Below are 26,966 nucleotides of genomic sequence, written 5' to 3'. Positions count from 1 at the left end.
GAAAAAATCCATTATTTTAATGTAAAAGTATATTATGTCATTTTCAGGATTTAATCTTTCTATCCACAGATGAAAAGAGGCGAATAAACTGATTTACGTTTTATTAGGCGCGCCATTCAATAAATAGAAAAATGTTCGAAAGATGTCGCTGAGGCAGTCAGTTTACATCTTTATTAAGTGTCGTTTGATCGTTCACTACGGTTCATTCGCTCGTGCGAGTCAGTGAAATGTGTGCCGGCATTCTCGTTGAATATGTCTATCGTTAATTTTTAGTTTCATATATCGCACTCACCACCACTGTGCGCGAGTGTTTTCAAGACTCTCATAGCTGTCAATTTGTTTCACAGTAAGTAGCGTTATCAGTAATGTCACAAATGTCAATTGCTACTACAGCAAAGAACATTCTATGAACTATTGCATATAGATAATAAACCATTCATTTTCATACTAAATTATTTTACATTTTTTAATGAAAAAATAAGGTGATGTTAATTATGAATTTTTTTTATAGAAATCCTTATAAACTAACTCCTATGATCACTGAAGTTTTAATTAGAAAAAGGTGGTGATACGTTGAGGTCGATTTATGTAACTGAAGAATGGATTGTTTACGAGATTTCATTCATTCATCCATATTGAAATAAGAGAGAGTTAGTGAATATTTTTCTTTTTTTCCCACTCATAATATTGTGATATATATCTGTATCGTATAATGAGTACAGTTACAATACAAATACTGATGACATTCCAAATCATTTGGCACGAGATTCAGATGCTATTTTAAAACATAGCTTTACGACATCGGTCTCTACATTTGCATTATCGTAATATACACATACTTTAATATTTATAAAAATTATGGAAATGTTATGACTCCGTTTGCTTTGAGAAAAACAATAGCATAAGATTCAACTAGTGTTAACTAGTTTCATCCAATCCAATCAGTTTCTCCATTTTCATAAGATATTTCACATATGTTATATCCCGATATATCTAACATTCATAAAAAAAAGAGAAATAGTCAAAAAGGAAACTGAGAATGTTAGAATTTGCTGATTAATACGGCTTACGTAATTCCACGTGTTTTAGGGGACTGTCAAGGTCTCATAGTGAATAGCATAACGTAAATTATTTTTTTGATACTTGAAAGGCGAGTAACTCTGTGATTAGACAAGTGCCAATTATATGTAATAATTTCATATTTTCTATTTATTCTTACTTTTTTATTGGAATTACCTTAATTCATGAATTAAGACGAACACGTCATCCGATAAAAAATAGTGCGTCAGAATCACGTGCATCTTGCTGTGTATCATATTTCAATTAAATATATAAATTACTTTTATTGGTTAATAGTTATATTAATATAATATAACATATATAACATAATAACTCGAACATATGTACAAAAATTATTAATAAAAATTTGAAGAAAAGAAGTAATTAAACCGTCGATAGTATAGGGAATGATTATGCCTTATTTGCGTCAACGTTTTTTATTACTATTTAAAATAATCGCTATATTTATTACTAGAAAGTAGAAATGCGTTTTTCTTTACCTAATACATAATATATCTTTGAAACGTGCAATCATAATGCATCTTGCTAAAAATCGGTTAATACGTCGTAGTATTTTTTGAAAAAAATTCCTGACATTCGAAGTTTTAATAAAATCGCAGACAAACAACCAGTGATTTTAGTGAGCCTTGCGTATTACATCGCGTTATACTACGTTTACATAGTAGCTACATATATTCCGTATTCATTATCAATCATGTATTTTATAACTGATAATTCAACAGAAACCGTTGAATGTATGCAGCAAATTTATCAAGACGGATTTCCTCACTCAGTAAGAGTGAGTTCTAGCCGGTTAATTATAACACCACTATCAAGTAATTCACTTTGCACTCATGGCTCTTAATCACTAGACTAAAGTCTATTACATCATTGTATACGTAAGTAAGACAGTGTAGGTACGATGTCTCGTATGACACATTAGTATATCACATGATCCGATGCAAAAGAAATAAAGAATCGGTATGTCACGTTTAATCAGGACAAAAATATTCCGGGATAACTGCCAATAAACATTTTTAAAACTTAAATCTTTGCAAAGAAGCCAACGAACTATGTAACTCTATGCTTTCATAGCTGTATCAATACTTAAAATCATTGTACATTACATTGCTTTTTACATAAAACACATAAAAATGATCAAACTCAAATTTTGATTTATAAAAAATTAGGTTAAGTCCTCATCAATAACATTCTTGTCGTATTCCTTCTTAATACAGTAGAATTTCGTTTATTCGAACAAACAGGAGAACAAGGCTGTTCCGATAATAGTTCACTGTTCACTAAAGTAGCTATTCTCTCCATCTCTTCTTATTAGTTGAAACATATTAGGATTGAAGTATTACAATTTCAACCGTTCCTCCTTTGACATATGGAATTTATTTTGAATAAAAATAAATAATTGTATGTATTAATATACTCATAAGAATAAGTGTTTGTACGTATTACGAAATAGTACGAGATTATGCTTGATCATAGTTCGGATAATGAAAGCTTAGTATTAATTTGTTCGAATAAACAAAATTCCACTGTATTTGTTTCCGTGTTACTGTTATTCAAATTACACCTGTTGATGTATTGCCAAAAAATCTAGATGGTGATTCACTAAATAGATCAGGGGCATTGATTAATCAACCGAAAGATTATATCTTCAGTTTTACAGCTATCAATTCGATTTATCTTATCATTTATCTTATCATTGTATAACGATATTTTTTCCTAATTTAACAAGCACTTATCATTCGTGTAGAAATTTCGCTGTTTAGCAACCCTTTGTCGTATCTTTCTATAATTATTTTTCTATTCCGTTCTCGTCTTACGTAATTTCTAAACCGCGGTTGACGTGAGCAACAGTAATACAAACGTATTTTCGTTTATTTCCAGATCTTTAGAAAAGGGTTGTTCCATCACAACAGACGTAATAAAATGGCATCGCTAAAACTATTAGTGGGTGGTGCAAGTGCTATCGGTGCTAGTGCTCTTACTTCTTATCTGTTAATGACCGATAATACCGTAAGTATAATCGACTTTATTAGATCGTAGATGTTTACGCGAATTCACGCTAAAAATTCATATTGGAAAAATGGAACCTAGACAGAAATTTGTTGCACTTTCTACATATTACCTGATCATCTCATAAATAATGCTGACCTTAGTTTTCATATACTAGATGAGAATAAAAAGTTACTAATTGGCAAAGTTAATCAATAATTAATTTTTCCATACTTTTTGCAATTCCCTATCTCTTTTTATTAAGTTTCAATTGCAATTTTAAAAAACTATTGCCTTAAACTTAGCTCTCAGAAAAACCACATTACTTATATGGCATGTCCCAATATATTGAATATTTTACTTTGCATATTATGTTCTCGCTATTTCATTCTTTATTTGCTGGTTATGATTTCTTCTTTGTAAAAGTTAATCGTGCAAGGGATATGGAATTTTCCGTTTGAAACTCACTCGTGGGATTATGTTTAAAATCGCAGGAACAAAGATAGTGCTATATCAGCAAAGATGGATTTGTTAGGCCCTTTTTATATACAATCTTTGCAATCTGATTCTTTGCAATCAAACGTATTAACTTCTTCTTGTTAAAATTTTGATTATTGCTCTTGAATCTTTTTTTCTTTCTCGTTTCCTGATAATGTACAGCGTTTAAAAGAAATGCTATTTAAGTGCAAATATCGAAAGAGGCCAGCATCATCATCGCAATAAAATTTCAATCGTTTATAGCATTTTTCAGTTTGACTTATAGCTTAACGAAAGCTATTATAACTATAATTTACGCTGGCAGTCAAGGCTGTAGTGTTTCGTGTTACCAAGTTACCAAGTTAGCAGTCACGTGGATACCAAAATTTCATTGCTGCAAAGGTCTGTGCCAGGCCAGGACGAGCTATCAGGAATGCTCGTCTATTTTGATACACGATTGTTTTTCGAAGCTATGGCCCGTCTGAATATAGGATTATTTCATTTTGATTTGACGATATATGAAAAAAAGTTAAGGAAAATAAAAATAAAGACCAACGTAAAATATTTCATTTATTGTATGGATGTGTAAGCACGAGACCGATATTTATCAAACTTGATTATACCCGACAAATCAAATTGATACAGTGACACGAATCGTGATCGCAATTGATTCTATCACGAAGTGACTAAAGTTGATGATATCCAAGACGACACCGGTATAGGGTCATCTGTTACGATAATTGCCCCATGCTCCTATACGATGATAAGCGAAGAATAGCTTTCAATCTGTACTAATAAATATGCGGGGAATGCTCTTTTGTTTTGGATGACCCGCTTCATCTCTAACTGTTTTATCGACTAGTATCATGTCATTTATGAAAACTGGTTTATAATTAGATGAATTTTATGGAATTTTATATTTTTATATACATAATTAAAGAAATAGAATTTAGATATAAATTTGTTTCATCCAATAAATATGATAATAAGTGCTCTACTTTAAATATTTTACATATTTTTGCATACTATATATATGTATTTTGTGAATTTCTGGAATTTTAAATTTTCCCAAAAATGTATAAACATCAGAAATTTACTTATCAAAATGATCAAATAAAAATATTAATCTCGAAGGACGTATTGTGCAAAATTGGTTGTAGTTCACGTGATACAATATTCCTTTATTTATTAGGTACACGCGGATGTACAGAAATCACGACCACCGAAAAGACCTTTGCCAACCAGAGAAGAACAAGTGAAAGCGTTGAAGAATCACGAAGAGTACGATGTTCTTATCGTTGGTGGTGGTGCGACTGGAGCTGGATGTGCGTTAGATGCATGTACACGAGGTAATGCGACTTTAAATAAATAAAAAACTTAAGTAGTTATTTATTAATCATGTGCTATTTTTAATTTCCAGGTTTGAAGACGGCATTAATCGAGGCAGATGATTTTGCTTCTGGTACATCCTCTAGAAGTACAAAGCTTATTCATGGAGGAGTCCGCTACTTACAGAAGGCTATATTACAACTGGATGTGGAACAATACAAAATGGTCAAAGAAGCTTTACATGAACGAGCGTCTATGTTACACAGCGCACCTCATTTGGCTCATCCTCTGCCTATCATGTTGCCTGTTTACACGTATGTTATGACTCTTAATTTCTTTTACCTGTTCGATATGAAATTAATAAACAAATTCCACTTATCTTCAATAGGTGGTGGCAAATTCCCTACTACTGGTTTGGTATAAAAATGTATGATCTTGTTGCTGGAGGCAAGACAGTCAGATCATCGTACTTTCTCAGCAAGAGGGATGCGCTAGAATTGTTTCCCATGCTGAAAGGAGATAAACTTACAGGAGCTATTGTTTACTATGATGGTATTTCTATTGTGCTATTCTTTATCAACTCTTTCAAGCATGCTGTAATTTCATATTACTTTGATGTAACAGGTCAACAGGATGATGCCAGAATGAATTTGGCAGTTGCACTAACTGCCTCACGACATGGTGCCACGGTTGTAAATCATGTTAAAGTTGTTAATCTCTTGAAAGGTCTTGATAAGGTATTGGCATCAATATTATCTGATTATACATATGTGATAAGAGCCATGTGAAGATAGATTGTTTATCGGAATAAAATTTTTTCTGCACAAAGGATGGTAATCGAGTCCTTACTGGAGCTCGAGTGAAAGACGAACTTACAGGTGAACAATGGGATGTGAAGGCAAAGGCAATAATAAACGCAACAGGGCCTTTCACCGACCATATCAGGAAAATGGATGACCAGAATGTTAAAGAAATCTGCTGTCCCTCTTCTGGTGTTCATATTGTTCTTCCAGGCTATTACAGGTGAATAACTGAATAGATTATAAAACTTGAACTTGGGAAGCACGGTTAAGAAAACTTACATTAATTATATGTATTAATTTCATTTTTATAGTCCCGATCAGATGGGTTTATTGGATCCATCAACGAGTGACGGCCGAGTGATCTTTTTCTTACCCTGGCAGAAACAAACGATCGCAGGAACGACTGATTTACCCTGCGAAATAACGCATAATCCGCGACCCACTGAGGATGAAATCATGTTCATTTTACGTGAAGTGAAGAACTACCTCAATCCGGACGTTGAAGTTCGTCGAGGAGATGTCTTGTCCGCTTGGAGCGGAATAAGACCTCTTGTCTCTGATCCAAACAAACCAAATACCCAGTCCCTTGCGAGAAATCACATTGTACATGTCAGTCCTACAAAACTTATCACGATAGCTGGAGGAAAATGGACAACGTACAGAGCGATGGCTGAGGAAACTATTGATATAGCTATCAAAGGTATAGTACATGATGTACGTGTACGATAGAGATTTGTTAAGTTTTATTTTTAATTTTCATATTATTTGTTAAGCCTGCAATTTAAAACCTGAAAGACCTTGTCAAACGAATGGTTTTCTCCTCGAGGGAGCTCATGGTTGGAGTCCAACAATGTACATCAGATTAGTACAAGATTTTGGCTTGGAATGTGAGGTTGCGCAACATATGGCCAAGAGTTATGGAGACCGTGCATTTGCTGTAGCAAAAATGGCTTCTCTTACTGGTAAAAGGTGGCCAATTATAGGCAAAAAGATACATCCTGAATTTCCATATATCGACGCTGAGGTAAATACTATCAATCAATTATTTTTGATATACCTTTCTTTATTCATTGTAATAATTAATCGCTATTAATTTTAGATTCGATATGGAGTTCGTGAATACGCGAGAACAGCAATTGATATGATTGCAAGACGATTGAGATTAGCCTTCTTAAACGTCCAAGCAGCACAAGAAGCTCTTCCAGTTATTATCGACATTATGGCAGAAGAATTACATTGGACACCGGAGGAAAAGAAAAGACAGCATAAAGAGGCTAGTGACTTCCTCGCTAATGAAATGGGACAAATGGTTAATCGCGCGTCTCGTGACAAAATTCCTATCAACCTCACGAAGGAAGAAATTCAATTGTATATCAAACGTTTTGGAATCATCGATAAAGACAACAAAGGCTATGTTTCCATTAACGACATCAGACGGGGACTTAAGGTTTGCATAAAATATAGTATTAATTTTATGCTAAATTTATTTTTTATTTTCTTTTTGTTTTCATTACACATGTAATTGTCGATGTACAGGTACTTGGCATAAAACTGAAAGAAGATGAGATGCACACTTTGCTCAATGAAATTGATCTCAATTACAATGGGCAAATGGAGTTACAAGATTATCTGCAGGTAAATTGTAAAGCATATATTTAATTGAAACATTTGTTTACCATTCGCAGTTGTTTGGTGACAAGGAAGTGCCTGGTGAAGAGCTTCATGAAATACTACGCGAAATCGACACTAATATGAATGGTCAGGTCGAGTTGGACGAATATCTTCAGGTCTGTGAAAGCTCGCACGCACGGATTTGTCGTATAGTCTTGTAGCCGCTTTCAAATTTCTTTTTTTCTCAAATTTCTTTTGTTGCATTATTTTACACATATATTTACATATCTTTTAACATTACTTAGGACTACTCAGTTTTAACAAAAAAAAATAATCGCACAAAAGATCTGTTGGATAACGATAGATACCAGTAACATTTTTATTCCTTTATTTTATCATAATTTCTCGTAACAAATTTTTTAATATTCTCTTTTTTGTTGCACGAATAGTTTAGACCTGATTACATATTAATAGATTACAATAATCTAATCTAATCAAAGTGTGTCTTGTTCTGATGTTGTGACTACAATATTTCTATGAATATTCGAACCTCTCTACTTCTTTTACTTCTCTCTTTCAACATATTTTAGTATCATGCTGCTCTTGTGCCAAACTATGAAACTGTGATTATCACCAAGTTCATGGAACAAGGTTTCTTCTTGTTTCGAATTTTTAAAGCTAATTTTTCTCAATTTGACGCAGATGATGTCGGCTATTAAATCTGGACACGTGGCATATTCACGTTTTGCAAGGATGGCAGAGATGGAAGAGGCGCAACACGAGAAAGATATGCTGAAAAAACAGATCAGTGTAGAGAGATCAGGCGGTGGACTGTAGGAGGTTCATTTTCTGTGGCATTGTACAATTTTCTGCACGCTTCTAAAAGTAATTTACACGTTCAAAACGCAGTTCTACGACGAATTCATTATGACAGAATCATTGTTCACTCTGAACTTCAATTGTAGCCCACTCTAGTACAAATACTCTAGGATTACTACTTTGTAGACCTATTTATCTTTTTTCGTACTTTATACAACGACTTTCTACCTTCGTTGCAGTTAGCTTGCAAGCTCAAGATAAACGAGATGAAGATAAGAGGGAAGATTTTAAGCGCGTAAATGTACATTAATTACGGCTGCGCTGAATCTTAACTATTTTAACGATCAACTTCGGAAAAAGAACACGACCATAACAAGAATTTCAATTTTAATATGTAAATATTTTTATGTACAGTGTTTCAGTTTCCATTAAGGAATAGAACAGATATGTTCTAATCTGTATATAAGTCTTTAAATGCATCAATATGATTAAGAAATGTATTTATGACTAGGTATATCATTGTATACTGAGTTGGTACAATTTTTAGAAAATTATATACTTACACGAACGTCGAGCATTTTAAATGCCATAATCATTGAACGTATGCTTTCATAATTACAAAGAGTTGATGTTACAGAAATTAAATTCTAGTTTAACACAATTAGAAAATGCAGTTTGGTATAAAGAAATACATGATGTTATTCTAAGTTTGTTACTTTGGACTTTTTGTAACAAAATCGTCAAGCATGTATTGTGAATAATTTCCTGTTTAGGTACACATTACATATGACATAATCATACACGCCATTGGATTGTAAGCTCGATATTATTTTTAGAACTCTTGAAGAAGAATTTATTTATAAATTACGTTAATTGCTAATGTATATTAGTAAACAGTCTATATGTAGATTATCTGATTACTTAAATGTAACTACTTATTTAATTTATTGTTACTAACATCATGCAATTACGACATACGGTTGATGTTAGAGATTAATTTATTTCACTTGTCATTACCATTGACTTAATAAAAGCCATATTGGACTTATTTTACATCTCAGTCCTTCCAGATAAATATTTTATTTTTTGTCATGTCAAGTGTATACCACTTCTGTATAATACCCATTCCGTTTTATTGAATTAAACCTCATCAATATTTCCAGGTACCTACCTGAAAAATTCCTATTGCTATGCACCAGATAAATTTTAATGAAATAAATAGATTAACCATGAGTTCCATAAAGAGTACAAAATATAAAAAAATATTGGTAAATTCATAACCTCAAATTGGAGCAGTATAAGATTATATACTTTTTGTTAAGTAAATTATTTTTATATCGTTCTGTATTCTGTATATTATCAATCTATCGAACTAAACGTAATCGATATCTTCATACACTTTGCTAAAAAATTGCTGTTGCTATGCAAGAAGTACCCACTTTTTAACGAAATCAATACGTGAATTGAGTCTTAAGAAAAAGTGTAGAAAATACATATGATTGATCGAAAAAACATCGATTGGATCGCATAGAAATACAACTCACGATGGGCATTCGAATTTCATTATCAGTTTTGAGATGATTCAATGTTTTTTAAGAATGCTGAAATTCGAAATGATTCGAATATCATTCAATACTTCAAAACTCTTGGAAATCGTTCACGTAGATGCATTTCCAATATCTCAAACTTTCTAGATTATCTTTAATATTTTATACCAATGTATGTATTTGGATTAAAGTATTCAAAATGCTGTCAAATATTGACTACACGTTAAACTTTTAAGATTTAGAAGAGTTGCAAAACTTTCAAGGTCTACGACTTTCATAAGTCTTAGGGTATCGAATCGTATTCGAACTGATTTGAATTTTCGCCACATTCAGATATTCGATGCGACTTGAAATGCTTGAGACAACCCATCACTACTTCCAATTAAAGTAGCCTTCAGGATTGAATCACATTCAACACATAACCTACTCGGCCACTCCATACATGGCCAACTAAAGCAAGAGAGATTGGTTTCGTGAAGCTTGTTTCTGATTATGAAAAGAAGGGCGGCGGCATAGCGAGGGAGTACTAACAGCTCCTCCCTTCTCCCTATAAACGTCGGCATCAGGCGATCTGTAGCGTTTCTATAATGTGATAGAGTAAGAAGGAGTGAGAGTGAGTTTGCTCTATAACAACGATATGCCGCGATGTTCGCGACCCTGCTCAAGCGTGGCCCTGACCGGGGGTATTGGTAAAAAGAGGGGAAGGAAGGCCAGAGAAAGTAGGAGGTGTGCATCGTTTATCCCTCTTCGACGGGGTGGGCGTCCGACGGTTTCTGCGTACGCCCCTGTCTAACGAACCTCTGCTCGGTGCCAACTATCACGAATAACCAACGACCAATCAGAGCTCTGATCCTCGCACTTGGCGTACGGCGACGTTGCCACCTTGTGTACCGCCCCACGGCGAAAGTAGTCCTCTCATAGCGGTATTCGTAGCCCTGTTTTCGCGAGGGACGGCCGACCAACACGTTGCGAGTCTACGTGCACATGTTGAAATCACGTTGAAATCGAATCGTGCGTAAGGTGATACAAAACCAACGTAAGATTGTTTTTTCGTCGGAAATTCTCGGTTATAGAGTATCCGCTAACTAATTTTTTCGTCGATCATCAGAAAGAAAAAGAAGAACATTGGCTTGTCCTATATCTGTACTTTTGGCGGCAACTTTGAACATAGCGTCAATCTTCTGGTGTTACCAAGGAAATTAGTTGAACCACAGTGGCAAAGAATTCGTAGTTGAATCTCGTTTGATTGTATTTCTTTTTGTAAAAAAAACATTTCCACTATAACAGAGCGTGTATCGACCAAAGAAGGAGGACATAGATAGTCGACCGCGATCGCTTCGAGAATAGTGTGCGCGCGCGTACCACGCAACGCTTGAGTATGCATGTCGATGTATAGATGTATACATGGAAATGCATTTCTAAAACAGCGAATATTTATATATAATATATATATATATATATTCTAGCGAATATATGTATTACTTTAGATAACACAATAGTATTGTCCTGTATTTATTTTTCTGTTCATTACCAACTTCTTTGTAACCTACAATATTGTAAAATCTTTTAGGTTGAAATTTAGTTATCCGTGATGTTCTATTATGGCCGTCTCAGGGACAGCTACGGGGCCGAACAGATGAAACAGGAAGCGTAGCGAGCTCGGAAGACTTATCATCCTGGTTTTTGAGGGAAAAATCGAGTGGCGGGAGTACAGAGTGGACGTTTCTGCGGAGGAGCCACGTGCTGTTCGCGAGTTAGGTGGAGTCCCATGTGCAAAGTGGGTGGAGGCTGCATCGTGAGGCTGCCTTCCCCGTTATCGCGGGTAGGTGAGTGTGTTGGTGAGGCGGACAGTCGACAAACGACCGAGTGGGCGGGTGTGACGACATACAGTGCGCCTCTGTGTCGGTGGTTATGCGCGTCCTTGCCACGGTGGGCAATATTTCGAGCGACTGCGGGTGGGGCGGCAGGAACAGGGGCGTAGAGAGGCGGTCCTCGATTGGGTTCTCGAGGAGTGCTCTCTGGCCTTCTTTGTCTTCGGAGAGTGGTCTTCGCACGTGTCGATATCGTTTAAGTCGTTCGTGTTTCTTGCTCATTCGACGCTACGGCTTCATTCGCATCATTTTCACTTCATTTTCATTCAATCACGATGTACCTGGGTCGCAAATGTCGTTTACTTTGACTCGAAATAAAAGAAAACGAAAAACGGAGCCAGATGTGGTGTTCAAGTGGCAGGGTAGTTACGATTGTAGCTATGTCGGTGGAGATTCATAGCTTAAGTAGTTATAAAGTAAAATAGAGCGGGTTTAACCAACTAATGAAATTTTTAGATTAAACGCTCTTCCAGCGGGCGTTTCCGTGTACCACGGACTAAATAGTCAGTCCTGTTTGGTATAATCAAGAATGGATTCCTAGCATAAGGGTAATCTGCATAAATTTGGCGTTGACGACGACCTTGTTTGTGTTAAGAATATACTGCACATATATTTATCATGAAACGAAGTGTGGATGGGAGAAGTATCAGTCAGGTGAGACGATTGAGAAATTTTATTTAATTATTTCTATAGAAGTAAAGTATGCAGAAATAATGGGAGTGTTGAAATTATTTGACAGGAGGAGATCGAAGATCATGATCTCTTACAAACACAGCAGCAGCAGCAGCAGGATGAAGCTGAACAGCAACAACAGCAATTGGAACAGCAAACTGCCCAACCTCAAATTCGTTTCTTAACCACAAATGCAGCAGTTTTGCAGCAATTGCAGCAGCAACAAGATGTTCAACAACAAGCACAGCAACAACAGCAGCCACAAGTCATTACTTTGCAACAATTGCAAAATTTTGTGCCTTTACAGACTCAGCAACCACAGCATGATCAACAAAGAGCACAAACCATTTCTGTACAATCTTTGCCTCAACAATTCTTGCAGGTGAGAAATGCTTTTAGAAGAATATTAAATGGTTCGCTTTTTTTCTTTCTTCTTTTAAGATGTAAAAATTACTTCAGGGTGCTCAGTTGATCAGTACTCAGACTCAAGCTGCGCTTCAGCAACAGCAACAACAGTCTCAACAACAGCAAACACAACAACAATCGCAACAACAGCAACAACCTCAACAACAACTCAGTTATAGTGTTATACCACAGATGCAAACTGTTAACATTGATGGCCAAGAAGCACTTTTCATCCCATCCTCTGCTATGTCTGCTGCAGGAGGACATCATCAAAGCCAACCAACAATGCAGTTCGCCACTGCTAATGGCCAACAAGTTCAACTTGCTAGCCAACAAGTACAACTGGCTAATGGTCAGACTATTATTACACCACAGCCAGTTAGTTTGATAAAAGCACCCAGTGTCTTTCCTACTTCTATTATACAGAATATCACTGCGCAAACTGTTCAGTTACCAACAGGTATGTGTTCTATTGTTATCAGATTACTTTTATAAAAGATAGCAGATTTCATTAAATATTTTTTATATTCAGGGCAAAGTGTACAAGTTAGACCTCTTCAGTTCCCTATGCAACATGTTCAACAAACTGTGCCTGTGCAAGTACCAGTTACTGCTAGTAATGGACAGACAGTTTATCAAACTGTACATTTTCCAGTTCAAGCATTGTCCAGTGTTTTCAATGTGCCTGCCACGCAGATGATACCACAGATCACGCAAGTATGTTGATTACGCGAATACAAATTTTTGTGCGATAAGAATTGGTATACATATATTATTTGAAATAAAATTTATTTGTAGCAAATTCCACAAGTAGCTCAAATAATTACACCTAATGGACAAATTCAGCAAGTCCAGATTGCTAACATACCACAACTTCAAAGTTTACAAGTAAATATAAAAAGAAATAATACATCATATAACACTGTACGTTCATATAAAATTATCAAAATAATTTTGATATAAGAATCAACAGGTAACACAAGTAGCTCAGCAAGTTGCTCAGCAACAAGCACAGCAAGTAGTGCAACAGCAAGCTCAACCACAGGTTGTACAGTCTGTGCAGCAGCAACAGCAACAACAGGTGGCACAAGCTCAAGTGCAGCAGCAACAACAGCAACAAGTGCAGCAAGTTGTACAACAAGTTATACAACAGCAGCAGCAACAACAAGTTCAACAAGCGCAACAACAATCATCTACACCATCTTCAACTGTAGCAACTTGGAGCACAACAGTAACAACTCCAAGCAACGTTCAGGTGAAAGATTGTAGAAGATATATTAAGAGAGTTAATTATCTTTTATGTCTACAATTAAATGTTTATATTTATTGCATCTTCTATAGGTACTTGGAATCGGTGCACTTGGAAGACCAATGCAAGGAAGCAACAATGTAATTACCACAAAAGATGGACAGAAGATCGACGTACAGACGTTATCAGCATTAACAAGACCACCAGAGTCAGTCGAGGGTGATATAAAAGTAGCCAGTATTGATGCTAGACAATTAGCTAGTGGCCAAGTTATACATATTCCTGCTGCTCAAACAACACAACCTGCAGTTCAGCCAATTACAATTGCAGGTACATTGACCAATGACTATTAATTTGAATTTGCTCCATCTATAACTAGGAAAACCATATTAATATTTCAATATATATATCTTACAGGAACGCAAGCACAACAGCTAACTTTAATTCCTGCATCCGCGTTAGCAAGCTTAACTGCCCAGCAAGGTAACATGATGAGGAGCGTTGGTAACGGCAGTATAATGCAACTTCAACCTGCTGGTGGAATGAACGCGACAAATGGTTTTCTTCAGTCGATACCTGTGCAAAATATTCCAGGTCTAGGTAATGTGCAAGTTATACCTGCAAGTGCTCTTCAGCCCGCCACCGTTCAAACGCTACCTGCAACAGCAGCTGCACCGATTGTTGCTGCTCCAACCGTACAATTAGATTCGAACGATCCGACAAAGTGGCAAATTTTACAAACTCTTCAATCGAATAACGCGTTAACAACGCCCACCCCCACATCACATCAGCATCAAGTAGCTACCGCACCGTCTGCGAATATCGAGACGGATTCTAATAAGCAACATCGTAGGAGGGTTGCTTGCACGTGTCCTAATTGCGGAGATGGTGATAGGTAGGATTTTAAAACTAATCTGTATGTGTTCAAGTTCATAACAATTTTATAAATTGAAATTCATATGAATAGGAATAGAGATATGACTAGAAAACGCCAACATGTATGCCACATAGCGGGTTGTAATAAGGTATATGGAAAGACCAGTCATCTTCGGGCTCATTTAAGGTGGCATACCGGAGAACGACCGTTTGTTTGTAGTTGGATATTTTGTGGTAAGAAATTTACTAGGTCGGATGAGCTTCAGAGGCATCGTAGAACTCACACTGGTGAAAAGAGATTCCAATGTCCTGAGTGTACTAAAAAATTCATGCGATCGGACCATTTGACGAAACATATAAAGACACACACGAAGATTCGGAGTACGGTAAGAAGAGTTGTAATCTGACTGGGATCAATTCGGTTTAGAGATGAACGAAAAGAATGGGAAGCCGAAAATGTTGTAGGTCTATTATTATTTTTTCATAGTTTTCTCTCTATTGTAGGAAGCAGCTACTTCAACACAGGAGGGTTCCTCAGATAGTCAATCTTCCACAGAAGAAAAAATTATTATCGCTCTACATAAAGATCCAGAGCAGTCTGATATAGTTATTACTGAACAGATGGATGAAATAAAGCCTGAACCAACGAATCATGTAACAAAGGAATAAAAATAAGAATTATGTTTTTTCCATATGGGATCCTTTACTGGAAGGTTTAGGAATAAAAAAGCTGTTGGTTAAAACGTTGGTTGTTAACAACTTCGATGAAAGATTTAAAAATCTAGATAGTGTTACATTGTTTATGTGAGCTCGCAAAAATTATTGCAATTTTTTGCGATGCAGCTAATGCAGAGGGGAAACTTTTTACAGGGATTATCGTAATTCAATATAGTGTATAATCTATTTTTGTATTGATGGGCGAATTTTGTAAATATGTATAATAATTGTATATTAATTGTAAAAAGAAAGATCTTTTGCACAAAATGAATTTTACACTTATAAACAGTTTTTAATATTATGACTCTCAAATATGTTCAGTCTTTCACCTTAATATAGAAAAATTTTATGCTATGTAGAGACAATAACTGTTGCATTCGATTAATCTTTTCAGGCTATTACTTGGATAAAATCATATACAGAATAAAAACCTAAAAGGTAAGATGTTTCATTGCTTTTATTTATTTGTATAATGGCGAAAGTTTCTCTTTAAGAAAGAAGCCTCATTCTATCACCTATATTTGTATGTTATTATATACTAATTATATTCCTTATAAATTATAAATATGTATATATTGTATTTCAAATATTTCGTAGTTCTTTTATATTTTAATGTAACGCATAAAATATTACTTTTTATATAGTAAAAGTCTTATTTTAATACATCTTAATTGATATCTTATTTTTAATCAACTTTAATTTATGGAAATCATTTTGTCGGTTTTTTAATACATTAAAAATTAATGTTTTTACTTAACTTCCGGATTGCATAAATGAATAAGGAAACAATTACAATTGGAATGTTAAAAAACGGATGTGTGTTTCTATAGTGGAAAGCGAGGCTGCGAATCTCTTCTTGGTAGCCAATGGTAACATAGCTACAAGAGAAAGATACTGTTCTCATTTCACTGTTATGAGTTTAAGAGCTCCCAGGTGTAGTGTATTCAGGTGTATTCGACTCGACGTATGCATGTTCGATCGAATATGACTCGTCAATGCTATAAACAAATGGTCGAATTTTATCAAGATGTGCATTAATTCAGTTATTTATACGTCTAACGAGTCGATTTTAATTTTTACCCGTAAGAAACATCAGTGCATCTGAATTTTTATCGGCCCTGGAAAAATTTGGAATGTTGTGGATTCTGTTCGTTCATAGTGAATCAGAAACGGATGCAAAGTGCGGTAGTTTCAAAGACTGCTCCTCTGGGGGGATAGAATCGTTTTATCAATTTTAGGTAAATTATTTATAATTTGTCTCATTATACTTACGACATATGTTCCTAAAGTATAAAAATTGCCAATACAAATATAAAATATCGTAGAAAATGTTGAAATTATTTTTTCGCTAACCTAATTGCACTATTTTCTGTGTAGGAGGTCTAATCTTATCTCAAAATGTGTTTCAGCCATTCTACATGCTACAGTTTACAATTTAATTTGATCATAAGGATCGTAATTCAGATTTATTTAAATTAATCGTTTTATTTTTATAATACGATTTTAACAGAGGTGGTAAATACTTTTATAAAAATTGAATAAGGATGCCTGCACCACCTCCACCTCCACCTCCTGTCTTCAACACATCTGGTTCTGGGATAGCAGATCAAGATAGAAATTTACTTCTTCAGTCAATTAGAGCTGGCAAAACTTTAAAGAAAACTATAACCGTAGATAAAAGTGCACCTGTAGTTAGTGGTAAGTTATAAAGTATGTATATTTTTCAGTCAGCGATACTTATTATTATTATCATTTTAGGTAGAGTTAGAGGTGAATCAGGAAACTCTTCTTCCTTACATAGCAAAGAAAATAGTTCTAATGTAGTAAACAGTGGCATTAGCACAAGTAATGGAGGTCCCATAGGACTAGGTGGATTATTTCCTACTGGTATTCCTAAATTGAAGCCTGTAGGATCTCGGATTTCTGGAGTTGAAAAGAACAATAGTAATGTTAATAATACAAACTTTGGTCAATCAACTATCCCTAGCATAAAAAGAGGTCCACCGCCAATTCCACCACCAGCCACTCAAAAACCACAACTATTTATTCAGGTAAAGATATCTAAAAAATTATATGTTAATATAGATTTGAAGATTTTGTGTCATATTTTAGAAGGCAAACTCAATGCCGGGACAAAGTACTGCAGACTCTAGTTCTAATATGGAAGCACCTAAGGGATTTGGAAAGCCTACTCTTGCTCCCAAACCACCTACCACATCATCATCTGCATTGCACAAACCATCACCACCTCCTAAGAAATTAAACTTAACTGGAGGAAGTGTGTCAAGAGCACAAAGTATGCGATTGCCTAGATCACCTCCTGTACTTGCTCCAACTCCACCTTCCCTTCATCAGTCTCAGGATTGTCTGAACGAGACTCAATCGAGGCCTACGAATCGAATTCTTAAACCTCCAGTCGCGAAACCTCCTTCTCCACCTACATCTAGATCAAACAATATACCCTCTACAGCAACTAGAGTGGCACCACCACCTCCTTCCAGAGTAACTGTTAGCGCTCCTTGTATACCACCTCCACCTCCGCCCCTTCCGCATCGTCCAGCTCCTACTCATCAAAGACTGGCCCCGCCGCCGCCGCCACCGCCAACACCTCCCACAAGGAGTTCTTCTATGCGCAACGGACAGACAATGAATGCTCTAGATTTAGAGGTTCGGTTCGCGGATATGTTTCATTCTATTGCGAATTTCCCGCCGCCGGAGCAATTTAAGGGGTTTACGAAAGTCTACAGCAGCAGAAATGGTGAGAACGATATGTTTAAAAGTCCATCATATTCGTTTTCGAATCATACTATTAGGCGGTATACTGCGGAGTTATTTTTATAAATTTGCATATCTAAAAATATTCATCATTTCTTGCATATGATTTACTACTGACAATGAGTCACCATGTTATATTCATATATCATAAATCAACTAGTTTGTATTGTTTCTGCTCATGAATAGAAAGTTTATCTCTTTGCATGTACATTTATGTGGCACAAAGTAAAATTAAGTATTAAAAATAAAGCACGTACTTATTTAACTAATTTAGTTGTTTATTATATATTACAATACAGCAATTAATACTAGGTGCTTATTTAAATACTTGAGCTAATTGCTTGCATTGCGTGATATGCATCTTCAAGATCTAACTGCATGTTAAAGTAATTACCTGATTATTGAGCGAATTTAAGTTTTGTCAAGAGAAAAATAATAGAAGTATTTGAAAATTCCAGCTGCAAAACAACAAGCTCCTGCGCCACCCATGCAAATGTCTTCTATATCCAATACAATGGTATCATTAAATACTTCATCCGGAGGTTAACTGTGACAATACAGAACCACTTCTTTGGCACATTCAAGTAATTTGTTATATTTATTATGTTATACAACTAGTTTTAATAGTTTTCGAAATATTATTACATTGAAATGAAAGGTTTAGATGAAAGAAAAAGGAAGCAGAATAAAAGTATTAAAACTACTATGTATTATGAAGTATCATGAACATTTTATGTTTATTAAAAATAAAATGTTGATTTTAATGTTTTCAATTCCACAGCTCTACAAATTTCTCGTATAAAATTTTGATATGTCATATTATTGAGATAGTACATGGTAAATTTAAAGAAAAGAACTGTGTTTATATTATATATATATCTTGAATGTAATATCCTGAATGGTTTTGTAATAAGGACAAAGTCTTATACTTTTATTTATAACAACGACTTTTTATTATTAACTAATGTACAATATTAAATATCAGAATTTTTTTAGATATAGTTTATTGTAGCTGGCAGTTAAACGATGTGAAACTTTCCTAGTTCTATGTTCTTGTAAGTTAAAGACTCAGTCTATTTTGCAAATTTCATGTTAATATGATGAAATATATATATATATAATATGTAAACAATGATTTTTATAATGATCACGATTTTATTTAAAATAGACAATATAATATCCGCGATATCATCGATAAATAAATCAAAAATTTCCATTGTCCCAGTATAAGACAAAACATTCGTTTTTTTCTTGTATCTACTTGAATTAATTGAAATTTTCACATCGGTAACTTGAGTCGGGACAATACACAGACTGATAACGCAATTAAATTTAAACGATCTTTATACTTCAAGTTCCTTTTCAATGATCCTACGATACTCGTCAAAACCACCTTCGATGCATCGAACAGATCCTTCTCCACATACCCAGAGTTCGGTGCATACCATGCGAATTAATCTTTCGTCGTGTGAAACTAATATAACACCTGCCTAGAAGATTATTCAAAATAGAATTTGCATAACATAAACTAAGAGAAAATTTAGGGCGATTTTTTACCTGACAAGTATTCAATGCTTTGCCTAAAGCTTCAATGGATTCGATGTCTAAATGATTCGTAGGTTCATCAAGTACCAAAAAGTTTGGCATTGCAGCACACATTAGTGCAAATGCTACTCTAGATTTTTGTCCTCCAGATAAAGAACTAATAGTCTGCAAAGCTAAATTACCACTTATTCCAAAGCTTCCAAGCATTCTTCTGTATTCCTCAACTGGTTTACCTGGTAATTAAATGAAGAACAAATTATAGAATTAATCTTTTAATGGTAGCATTTGTACAAATTAAAAATTAATTCACACCTGGAAAATGATTTTGCAATAGTTCAACTGGACACACACGCATATCAAGTTGGTCTACGTGATGTTGGCTAAAATATCCAAATTTCAAATTCCTATGAACATGCACTGTACCTCGCGTTGGGCTTAGTGCACCTGTTATGATTTTTAAAAGCGTAGTTTTACCAGCACCATTCTCTCCCACTATACAAATACGGGATTGTAAGCTAGCAGTCAAGTTCACTCCACTAAATATATACGAATTATCGACTCCTCCAGTATAACTAAAGGAGACTTCGTTAAGTTGCAATATTGGAGGACTTAATGGTTCAACATCTGGGAAACGAAGAGTTACTTCTCCTTCCTTCTCCATTGGTTTAAGTTCTGGTCTGTTAAAAATGATAAAATTTGAGCGTTCTCTGATCGTTCTCTAGATTAGATTTACTGAACTTACAATTTTTCTAGCATCTTAATTTTACTCTGTACACTAGAAGCGCGATTGGCATTGTATCGAAATCGATCAATGAATTCTTGTACATGTGCTCTTTTTGCTTGCTGAGCTTCATATTCTCTCTGTTGATTTCTTTCGCGTTCCCCTTTAGTTTTTGCGAACTGTTCATAATTACCACGATACGCTTCAATTTTTTGTCCACGCAAATACAGTATATCGGTAGGAACCTGTTGTAACAAATATCATAAAATTAAACTTATTTATTTACAATGTATGAATAATATTCTTTAAAGCACACGAGTCTTTACCGTGTCTAAGAAGTTCCTGTCGTGAGAAACCACAAGTAACGTAGTTGGCCATGACTGTAAATATTTCTCCAACCAAAGTATGGCTTTAATATCAAGCATGTTCGTAGGTTCGTCAAGTAATAAAAGATCAGGTCTAGAAAACAGTGCCCTTGCAAGTGCTAGTCTCATTCTCCAGCCACCAGAGAAAGCTTTAGTTGGCCACGATTGTCTCTCGACAGAGAACCCAAGTCCTGATAAAATTGCACTAGCTCTAGCAGGTGCTTTATCTACTTCAGCTAACTGCATTGCTTCATATACTCTAGCTAATTCTTCGCCTAATGCATCTCCCGTTTTACCACCATCCTTTTCGATCGCCACTTGCAATTCTGTTTCCTTACTAAGTAACATACTTCTCTCTTGGTCGCATTCTAATACAGATTCGAGAGCAGAAGTATCGTTTCCGGCGACTTCTTGTTCTACATGTAAAACTCTTATATGGGATGGTATTCTCAACTGTTTACTGAAATGATTGAGATAAAACGATATTTAGAAGATTAAGTGAAATACGTAGAATAAGAAATTATTATAGTACACGTTTTAGTACCTAGATATCATTCTTAGTAATGTAGTTTTACCGAGTCCATTTCTACCGATAAGGCCATAGCGTCTACCGAATGCAAGCGTTAAGTCAGCTCCTTGCAATAATATTCTATCCCCATATGCTATATCAAAGTTTTCTATTCTAATGTCCTGGGCTTTATTTACACCACCTTTTGTCTCCATTCTACTATCCTTTTTACTCGTCATTTGACTCGCGCTAGCGGATTCTATACCTTGGCTTACAATATTAATTCGTCCACTTAATTCATTGTTACTTCTTTTTTCTTGTTTTTGTTGCAATTTTGCCTCTGCCTTTTCTAACTTCTTGGCATCTACTTTCTGTAAAAGAATATTTTGTAATCGAAGTACTATTTAAATATTAATTATCCACAGAATTATTTTTTACCATAGCATCATCTCTAGTAGTAACCCATATACTTTTTATTTGTTCTACTTGAGCTTCTAGGGTAGCAGCCATAGTACCCAAATGTACTGGAGCATTTAATACTTTGTTTACCCCATTTTTTCTCCTTTCAACATTTCCGTCATTTGAATTACCTTTTAGCATTTCCAGTAGCTTGACGCATATTTGTCTGCAAATAAAAAATTCAAAAATTCAAAATCAGAAATTTGAGTAAAGATTACGCAAGAATATGATTTAAAAAATAAATATTGGAAAGAACTGTAAATTGAAACTGTAGCTGTAAGTTATAAAGTCAAACACAAAATAAACGATAGCAATAAAGGGTAATTGACAACATTATGAAAAGTGATAAATGCGAACACGTTTACAGACCTAACCTCATTCTCTGGTTTTTCTGCAACCTCGTGTAATACCTCCCCTATTGCTTCGTAAACTTCGTCGCCATCCTCAAAGTCATCCTTTGAACTATCTAAAATACCTTTATGAGCACGGATATTTATGTTAGTTAGAAATATACGTACCACTTATAAACGAAATGATAAATATTTCGTATAACTTATAGGTTATTCTTTGGAAATATACCTTCTACATATTGGTATAGGTCGTCATCTATCGTGGGAAATTGACTACGAATATATTCTCCACAGACTGCCATGCCAATTAGCGTGTTTAACGAAAATGTCAAAACGAATTTACTTCGAACGATTTACAAAACGATATGCTTGACAGAACCAGACGTCAAAATTCCTTTGAACACTGCAAACACATGTTTACGCCATTTTAGAATGTAGTGCTGCAGTCAAAACACCATTCAGGCAGATTAATTTAAATTTAAATTACTTCCCAATGTGCTTCGTTCCTGCACAATTTTCTTTGCGATATTTTCAAAATGTGTCTTGTATTAATAATTTACAAAATATTCTTGCGATTCAATTTGGTGATTTTATATAGAATCTAATGGTAAAGTAGCCATTTTGAAGCTGTCAAAATAATTCTTGCCATTTGATTATGTGTGGTATTTGTCCTCTTGTGTTCTAACCGATTCGCTCGTGATTATTATTCAATTTTTATACTGCGATCTACTCACATTGTAAAGACTGCGTATAATCATAAACGTCGAAGTTATTTCAAGTTAATTGAATGCACGACAGAGATTTATCACTATTATTCAAGAGAAAGATGTCAAAGAAAGTTGGTGGAAGTGATTCGAATTTTTGTAACGTCGGTCAGACTCTTTGCTTGATGATTGTTTAGTAGTACCGTTGTTGGAATTAGTTATTCTTATTTAAGTTGTTTGAAAAGAAAACGATACAGTTCTGTATAAAATAGAGAAAATGGCGACTGACATCGAGGAATCAGATACTGACGATCATGAAAGGCCAGCTCCTCCGAAACGGCAATGTACACGACTTAAAGGCAACGAGACGATTTGGGATATGGTAACTATTACGTATAGTTATAATAAATTAAATATTACATTAAATTATTCTAATGATATATAGATTGATTCATAAATACATGTCAATACTTTAGAGAGTGAATCTATACATTAAAATAAGTAAAAGACATTATATGCATATATGTACATATATTCCTTCATTTTTAATTTATGGATCATTAAAGAAAATGTTCAAAGTATCTGTCTTGTGCCTCAATATACTTTACAGTTATTACATACTTTAGCATTGTTATATTTATAATTAAAGCATACCTTGACATTATTTAAAATTTATCAACTTTATCAATATCAATTTATTAATATTGAATTTCAGTTTTCAGTATTTTATTTTTACAAGTCTACTACTGTTCCAAAAGCGGGAAGATAAAAATTATAAACTTTACATAAATCAAAACGTGCTTCAGCTATATATGCAGAATATATATGCAATATATTAAGGCATGAGACAGACATGTTAAAAAACATGAAAATTAAGATAGAAGAAGAGATAAAACTGTCCTTTATATTAATCATATGAATCATCTTATATATTAATTTTATGTTTTATTTCTCTAAATAGAAATGAGCAAAGTATGATCATTTAATTTCTCAAAATATATGTTCCATTTAAGCATTCATTTTGTAGGAAAAGAATTCAGTAGGAAAAAAAGAGATGGTACAAGAAACAGAAAATGTAGAATATGATGATGCAGAGAGACAAGCAAGGGAAAAATTGAAAAGATGGCAAGCTTGTCAGGTGGCCAAAGGATATGTGGATAATACCATTAATGTAGTATTAGAGAATTACATTATGGTAACTTCATCCTCTTATTCCGTGGAGGAGTCCAGATTTCAGTTGTTTAGAGGAAATGATATGGAAGACACCGCAGTTATGATGGCAATTCGTAATCACGGTCTAGTACAATCTGGACAATCAGGATTTGTTTCTCAATCCAATGCTTTTTACAGTGACAAAGCTCCAGGGTATTGGACCAATAATGAATACACTGATGTGCACTGTTCCTGCCCCCCTAATCGCATACAAAATGTTGGAAATTTTGAAAACTCTGTAGCTACTACATCTGCAAATTCATTAAGATTGAATGATTCAAAAAGCACAGAGGAATATAATAGGCTTGACTGGGATTTGGATAAAATTGACGAGAATGACCAACAAGAGAATTTTCTAGAAAGAGCTGTGGCAGAAGCTATAAAGAAGAAAGGGCTGAGTGCTTTAAGCGTCGACTATGGTTGAGCAAACTAAATATTCCATCTTAATATATGATTATACAATAGCATTACGTATACCTTTTTATCTTTGCAAATCTATTTTGATTTGTATGGACAACTGCATAGATGACATTCATCAGAAGTTTTGCAAGTAATTGTATTCCATTGAGACAAGAAATTTTTATGATTATCTATTTCTTTATTTGTTACAGACAAATATATATATATCTCTAGTTATGCATAGATATGTACCATATATATTCTAGATCGAAATATTTTTGACGAGGAATTAGATTTCATTAATATATAAAAAGATGTAGTACAAAGTTTTGTTCACGATTAATCGAACTGCATAAAATCAAAACTTTATTCATATTTGATTCGTTAAAAAAGCAGTTTTAACAATCTTAAAGGCTTGAATCTAAATATTCCAAATATGTACAATAATTTTCTAACATCGATTGATGGTTATTAATTATTGTTAAAATTCAAAGGTACTAATTCATTCCATACAGTATTGCTTCTATCCATTCCTAAAGACGATTTATTATATCTTTTTGTAAATTGTAATTCAGTGATATACATAAAACATGTTTGTTTTATAAAATTAGTATTACAGGCTTTAGAAAGAAGAGTGAATTTATTATACGTAAGAGTATTACAATTGCTTTCTTCTGACTTTTTCGTTTTGTATACGAAGGCCTTCATAATATGTATGTATTTCATCATCTGTAAATAGATTGTTACGTACGAGACGTATAAATAAAATTTTCATCCTCACGTTATACGACGGTACGTATCTCTCCAGCAGAGCATGTAACGTGTCCTCTATCGGTACACATAATTCGTATTTCTAGCACTTATGAATAAAGAGGTGTAAACGCATATAACAACGTGTTATTGTACAGGGATTCTGCAATTTGCAATCTGGAAATGATACCTGTTAATACCTGAAAATCTACTTAATTTTGAGAGTAAACTGTTTAGTAATTCCTGTAGCTACAAAGCGAAATTATACTTGTCTGAGACTAAAACGATTGTCATGTACAGAACAACTCAGAAATCTACAGTATTTCAATGTGTAGGGCCAGATCATTTCTAGGTCATGCCATATTTGCATTCCTTCCCTGTAGAATTTCCTTTGTTAATTTACAACTTAATTTCAATATCAAAAAGGATCGTTACATATTTTAGCCTTTATTAATCTAATTTAATATTTATAAACATAAATCGCACGTATATTTTTCTCACTAGATTTATATATTTCATTTAATAAAAAGTATTATGAAGATGAATTGAATAACTAAAATCAGTTGAGTTATGTTTTTCTGGAACAAAGGTCGAAAAATTAATGAAATTAGATAAAGAATCGTAGATATATATTTAATGCTAGAATCGTGGACCATACATGGACTATATATTTGATGACAGCGATAATAACTAATTTCTTAATTCAAATTTTTCCGTGGTGTGCTAGTCGCCCTTATTATTTTTCGTATTAATATTAACGAGTAATAAACGAGTAACCGTAGAAAATCGGCGGCTCATGTGTATTATAATATATACGTGCAGTGGCTCACAAAGCTATTCGTACATTTGCTACAGAAAACATACATTCCTATATTGTCCGTGTTATATGAAACATTTAAAAATTTTATTAACACTGTAATGAGACGCGACTGCCATAAGTATATGGACAAAATTTGAATTCAATTTCGAAATATGTAACATATATATATATATATATATATATGTATATGTATATGTTACAGGATATTTACTGTAAACTTATATTTAGTAAAAAATTGATATACGGTATGAATAGTCAACTTAAACATATAATATATTATATTAAAAGTGGTTCCACTGAATTAAACCTAGATTTATTAATATTGCCTGCTTGAATACTTTTGTTATCTCTGCAAAATATATATTTGTATTGAATATCTTGCAACTTCTGTATACATTTCTAGAATCATTTAATTATACCCATATAATTATCATTATAGCGCTAATGAAATTTTTAAATATGTACATAAAAAGTATACTAATACTTTTGTGAGCTACTATATGTATTTTTCTAATTAAAAATGAATATCATATTCAGGTAAAAAAAATACACATTGATTGCGTTCGGTTATCTTGTCTCCATCAAAAAGGTCGATACACGAGCATACATATACATGTATATATACATATATATAATAGTACGTGCATGTAACTGCTCAGCCATTAATCATACCACAAATCCGTATACGCATACTATTACAGTTTGCAACTGTACAATTTATATTGGACTGAAATGGTGGAATTCCAGAGAACTAATCATCAAAAATTTACGATATATTAATTTTCTTAATAGCAGGCATATATCATGCGATATGTATATACATATGTATAGATTGCAGATTTTTATCCATCTATGGGAAATATAATATGTATAAATATATAAAATGTTCAAAGTAGAGTATTTATTATAGTAT

The 26,966-nt window shown here is 34.0% G+C and overlaps 5 protein-coding genes and 1 long non-coding RNA gene across 18 annotated transcripts; 4 read left to right on the top strand and 2 right to left on the bottom strand.

Annotated features, from left to right (window-relative positions):
* The first annotated feature begins 172 nt into the window (after positions 1-172).
* On the top strand, positions 173-9,156 carry LOC100651024 (glycerol-3-phosphate dehydrogenase, mitochondrial). 7 transcript variants are annotated; one of them, XM_048413268.1, is made up of 13 exons: positions 1,760-1,858; positions 2,962-3,090; positions 4,739-4,895; positions 4,967-5,189; positions 5,264-5,427; positions 5,500-5,612; positions 5,705-5,898; positions 5,990-6,378; positions 6,452-6,702; positions 6,778-7,125; positions 7,364-7,465; positions 7,992-8,174; positions 8,348-9,156. In XM_048413268.1, the coding sequence occupies exons 1-12, from the start codon at positions 1,775-1,777 to the stop codon at positions 8,124-8,126; spliced, it is 2,289 nt and encodes a 762-aa protein (XP_048269225.1). In that variant the 5' UTR covers positions 1,760-1,774; the 3' UTR covers positions 8,127-8,174; positions 8,348-9,156. The 7 variants fall into 7 exon arrangements, with proteins under 7 accessions (XP_003401700.1, XP_020722813.1, XP_048269225.1 ...); XM_048413271.1 differs by adding an exon at positions 7,215-7,313 and having other exon boundaries at positions 7,992-9,156; XM_003401652.4 differs by lacking the exon at positions 1,760-1,858 and adding an exon at positions 173-346 and having other exon boundaries at positions 7,992-9,156.
* On the bottom strand, positions 8,317-10,130 carry LOC125386541. The gene is made up of 2 exons (XR_007226791.1): positions 9,390-10,130; positions 8,317-9,279 (listed from the first exon to the last, which is right to left on the bottom strand). It is a non-coding gene; the product is annotated as an uncharacterized LOC125386541 (long non-coding RNA).
* A 404-nt stretch (positions 10,131-10,534) lies between these two features.
* Positions 10,535-15,746, top strand: LOC100650907 (transcription factor Sp4). 6 transcript variants are annotated; one of them, XM_012317669.3, is made up of 12 exons: positions 10,535-10,666; positions 11,226-11,481; positions 11,983-12,180; positions 12,266-12,580; positions 12,658-13,063; positions 13,136-13,320; positions 13,402-13,491; positions 13,568-13,858; positions 13,945-14,182; positions 14,270-14,747; positions 14,820-15,114; positions 15,233-15,746. In XM_012317669.3, exons 3-12 carry the CDS (start codon positions 12,145-12,147, stop codon positions 15,395-15,397), a joined length of 2,499 nt encoding a protein of 832 aa, XP_012173059.2. In that variant the 5' UTR covers positions 10,535-10,666; positions 11,226-11,481; positions 11,983-12,144; the 3' UTR covers positions 15,398-15,746. The 6 variants fall into 6 exon arrangements, with proteins under 6 accessions (XP_012173059.2, XP_012173058.2, XP_003401699.2 ...); XM_012317668.3 differs by having other exon boundaries at positions 10,536-10,691; positions 11,226-11,477; XM_003401651.4 differs by having other exon boundaries at positions 10,536-10,691.
* A 615-nt stretch (positions 15,747-16,361) lies between these two features.
* Positions 16,362-18,993, top strand: LOC100650793 (WAS/WASL-interacting protein family member 1). The gene is made up of 5 exons (XM_003401650.4): positions 16,362-16,683; positions 16,855-17,143; positions 17,204-17,496; positions 17,558-18,203; positions 18,679-18,993. The coding sequence occupies exons 2-5, from the start codon at positions 16,990-16,992 to the stop codon at positions 18,765-18,767; spliced, it is 1,182 nt and encodes a 393-aa protein (XP_003401698.1). The 5' UTR covers positions 16,362-16,683; positions 16,855-16,989; the 3' UTR covers positions 18,768-18,993.
* Positions 18,994-19,146: 153 nt separating this feature from the next.
* LOC100650667 (ATP-binding cassette sub-family F member 3) lies at positions 19,147-22,605 on the bottom strand. 2 transcript variants are annotated; one of them, XM_003401649.4, is made up of 9 exons: positions 22,398-22,605; positions 22,188-22,293; positions 21,798-21,984; positions 21,396-21,730; positions 20,813-21,311; positions 20,508-20,731; positions 20,078-20,442; positions 19,778-19,998; positions 19,147-19,710 (listed from the first exon to the last, which is right to left on the bottom strand). In XM_003401649.4, the coding sequence occupies exons 1-9, from the start codon at positions 22,468-22,470 to the stop codon at positions 19,564-19,566; spliced, it is 2,157 nt and encodes a 718-aa protein (XP_003401697.1). In that variant the 5' UTR covers positions 22,471-22,605; the 3' UTR covers positions 19,147-19,563. The 2 variants fall into 2 exon arrangements, with proteins under 2 accessions (XP_003401697.1, XP_020722826.1); XM_020867167.2 differs by lacking the exon at positions 22,398-22,605 and having other exon boundaries at positions 22,193-22,293.
* A 195-nt stretch (positions 22,606-22,800) lies between these two features.
* LOC100650544 lies at positions 22,801-25,368 on the top strand. The gene is made up of 2 exons (XM_003401648.4): positions 22,801-23,254; positions 23,900-25,368. Exons 1-2 carry the CDS (start codon positions 23,150-23,152, stop codon positions 24,506-24,508), a joined length of 714 nt encoding a protein of 237 aa, XP_003401696.1. The 5' UTR covers positions 22,801-23,149; the 3' UTR covers positions 24,509-25,368.
* The last annotated feature ends 1,598 nt before the right edge of the window (positions 25,369-26,966 follow it).

Source organism: Bombus terrestris, chromosome 16 (assembly GCF_910591885.1).
Source record: "Bombus terrestris chromosome 16, iyBomTerr1.2, whole genome shotgun sequence".
NCBI classification, from domain to species: Eukaryota; Metazoa; Arthropoda; class Insecta; order Hymenoptera; family Apidae; genus Bombus; species Bombus terrestris.
This window is presented reverse-complemented; position numbering and strand designations above follow the sequence as displayed.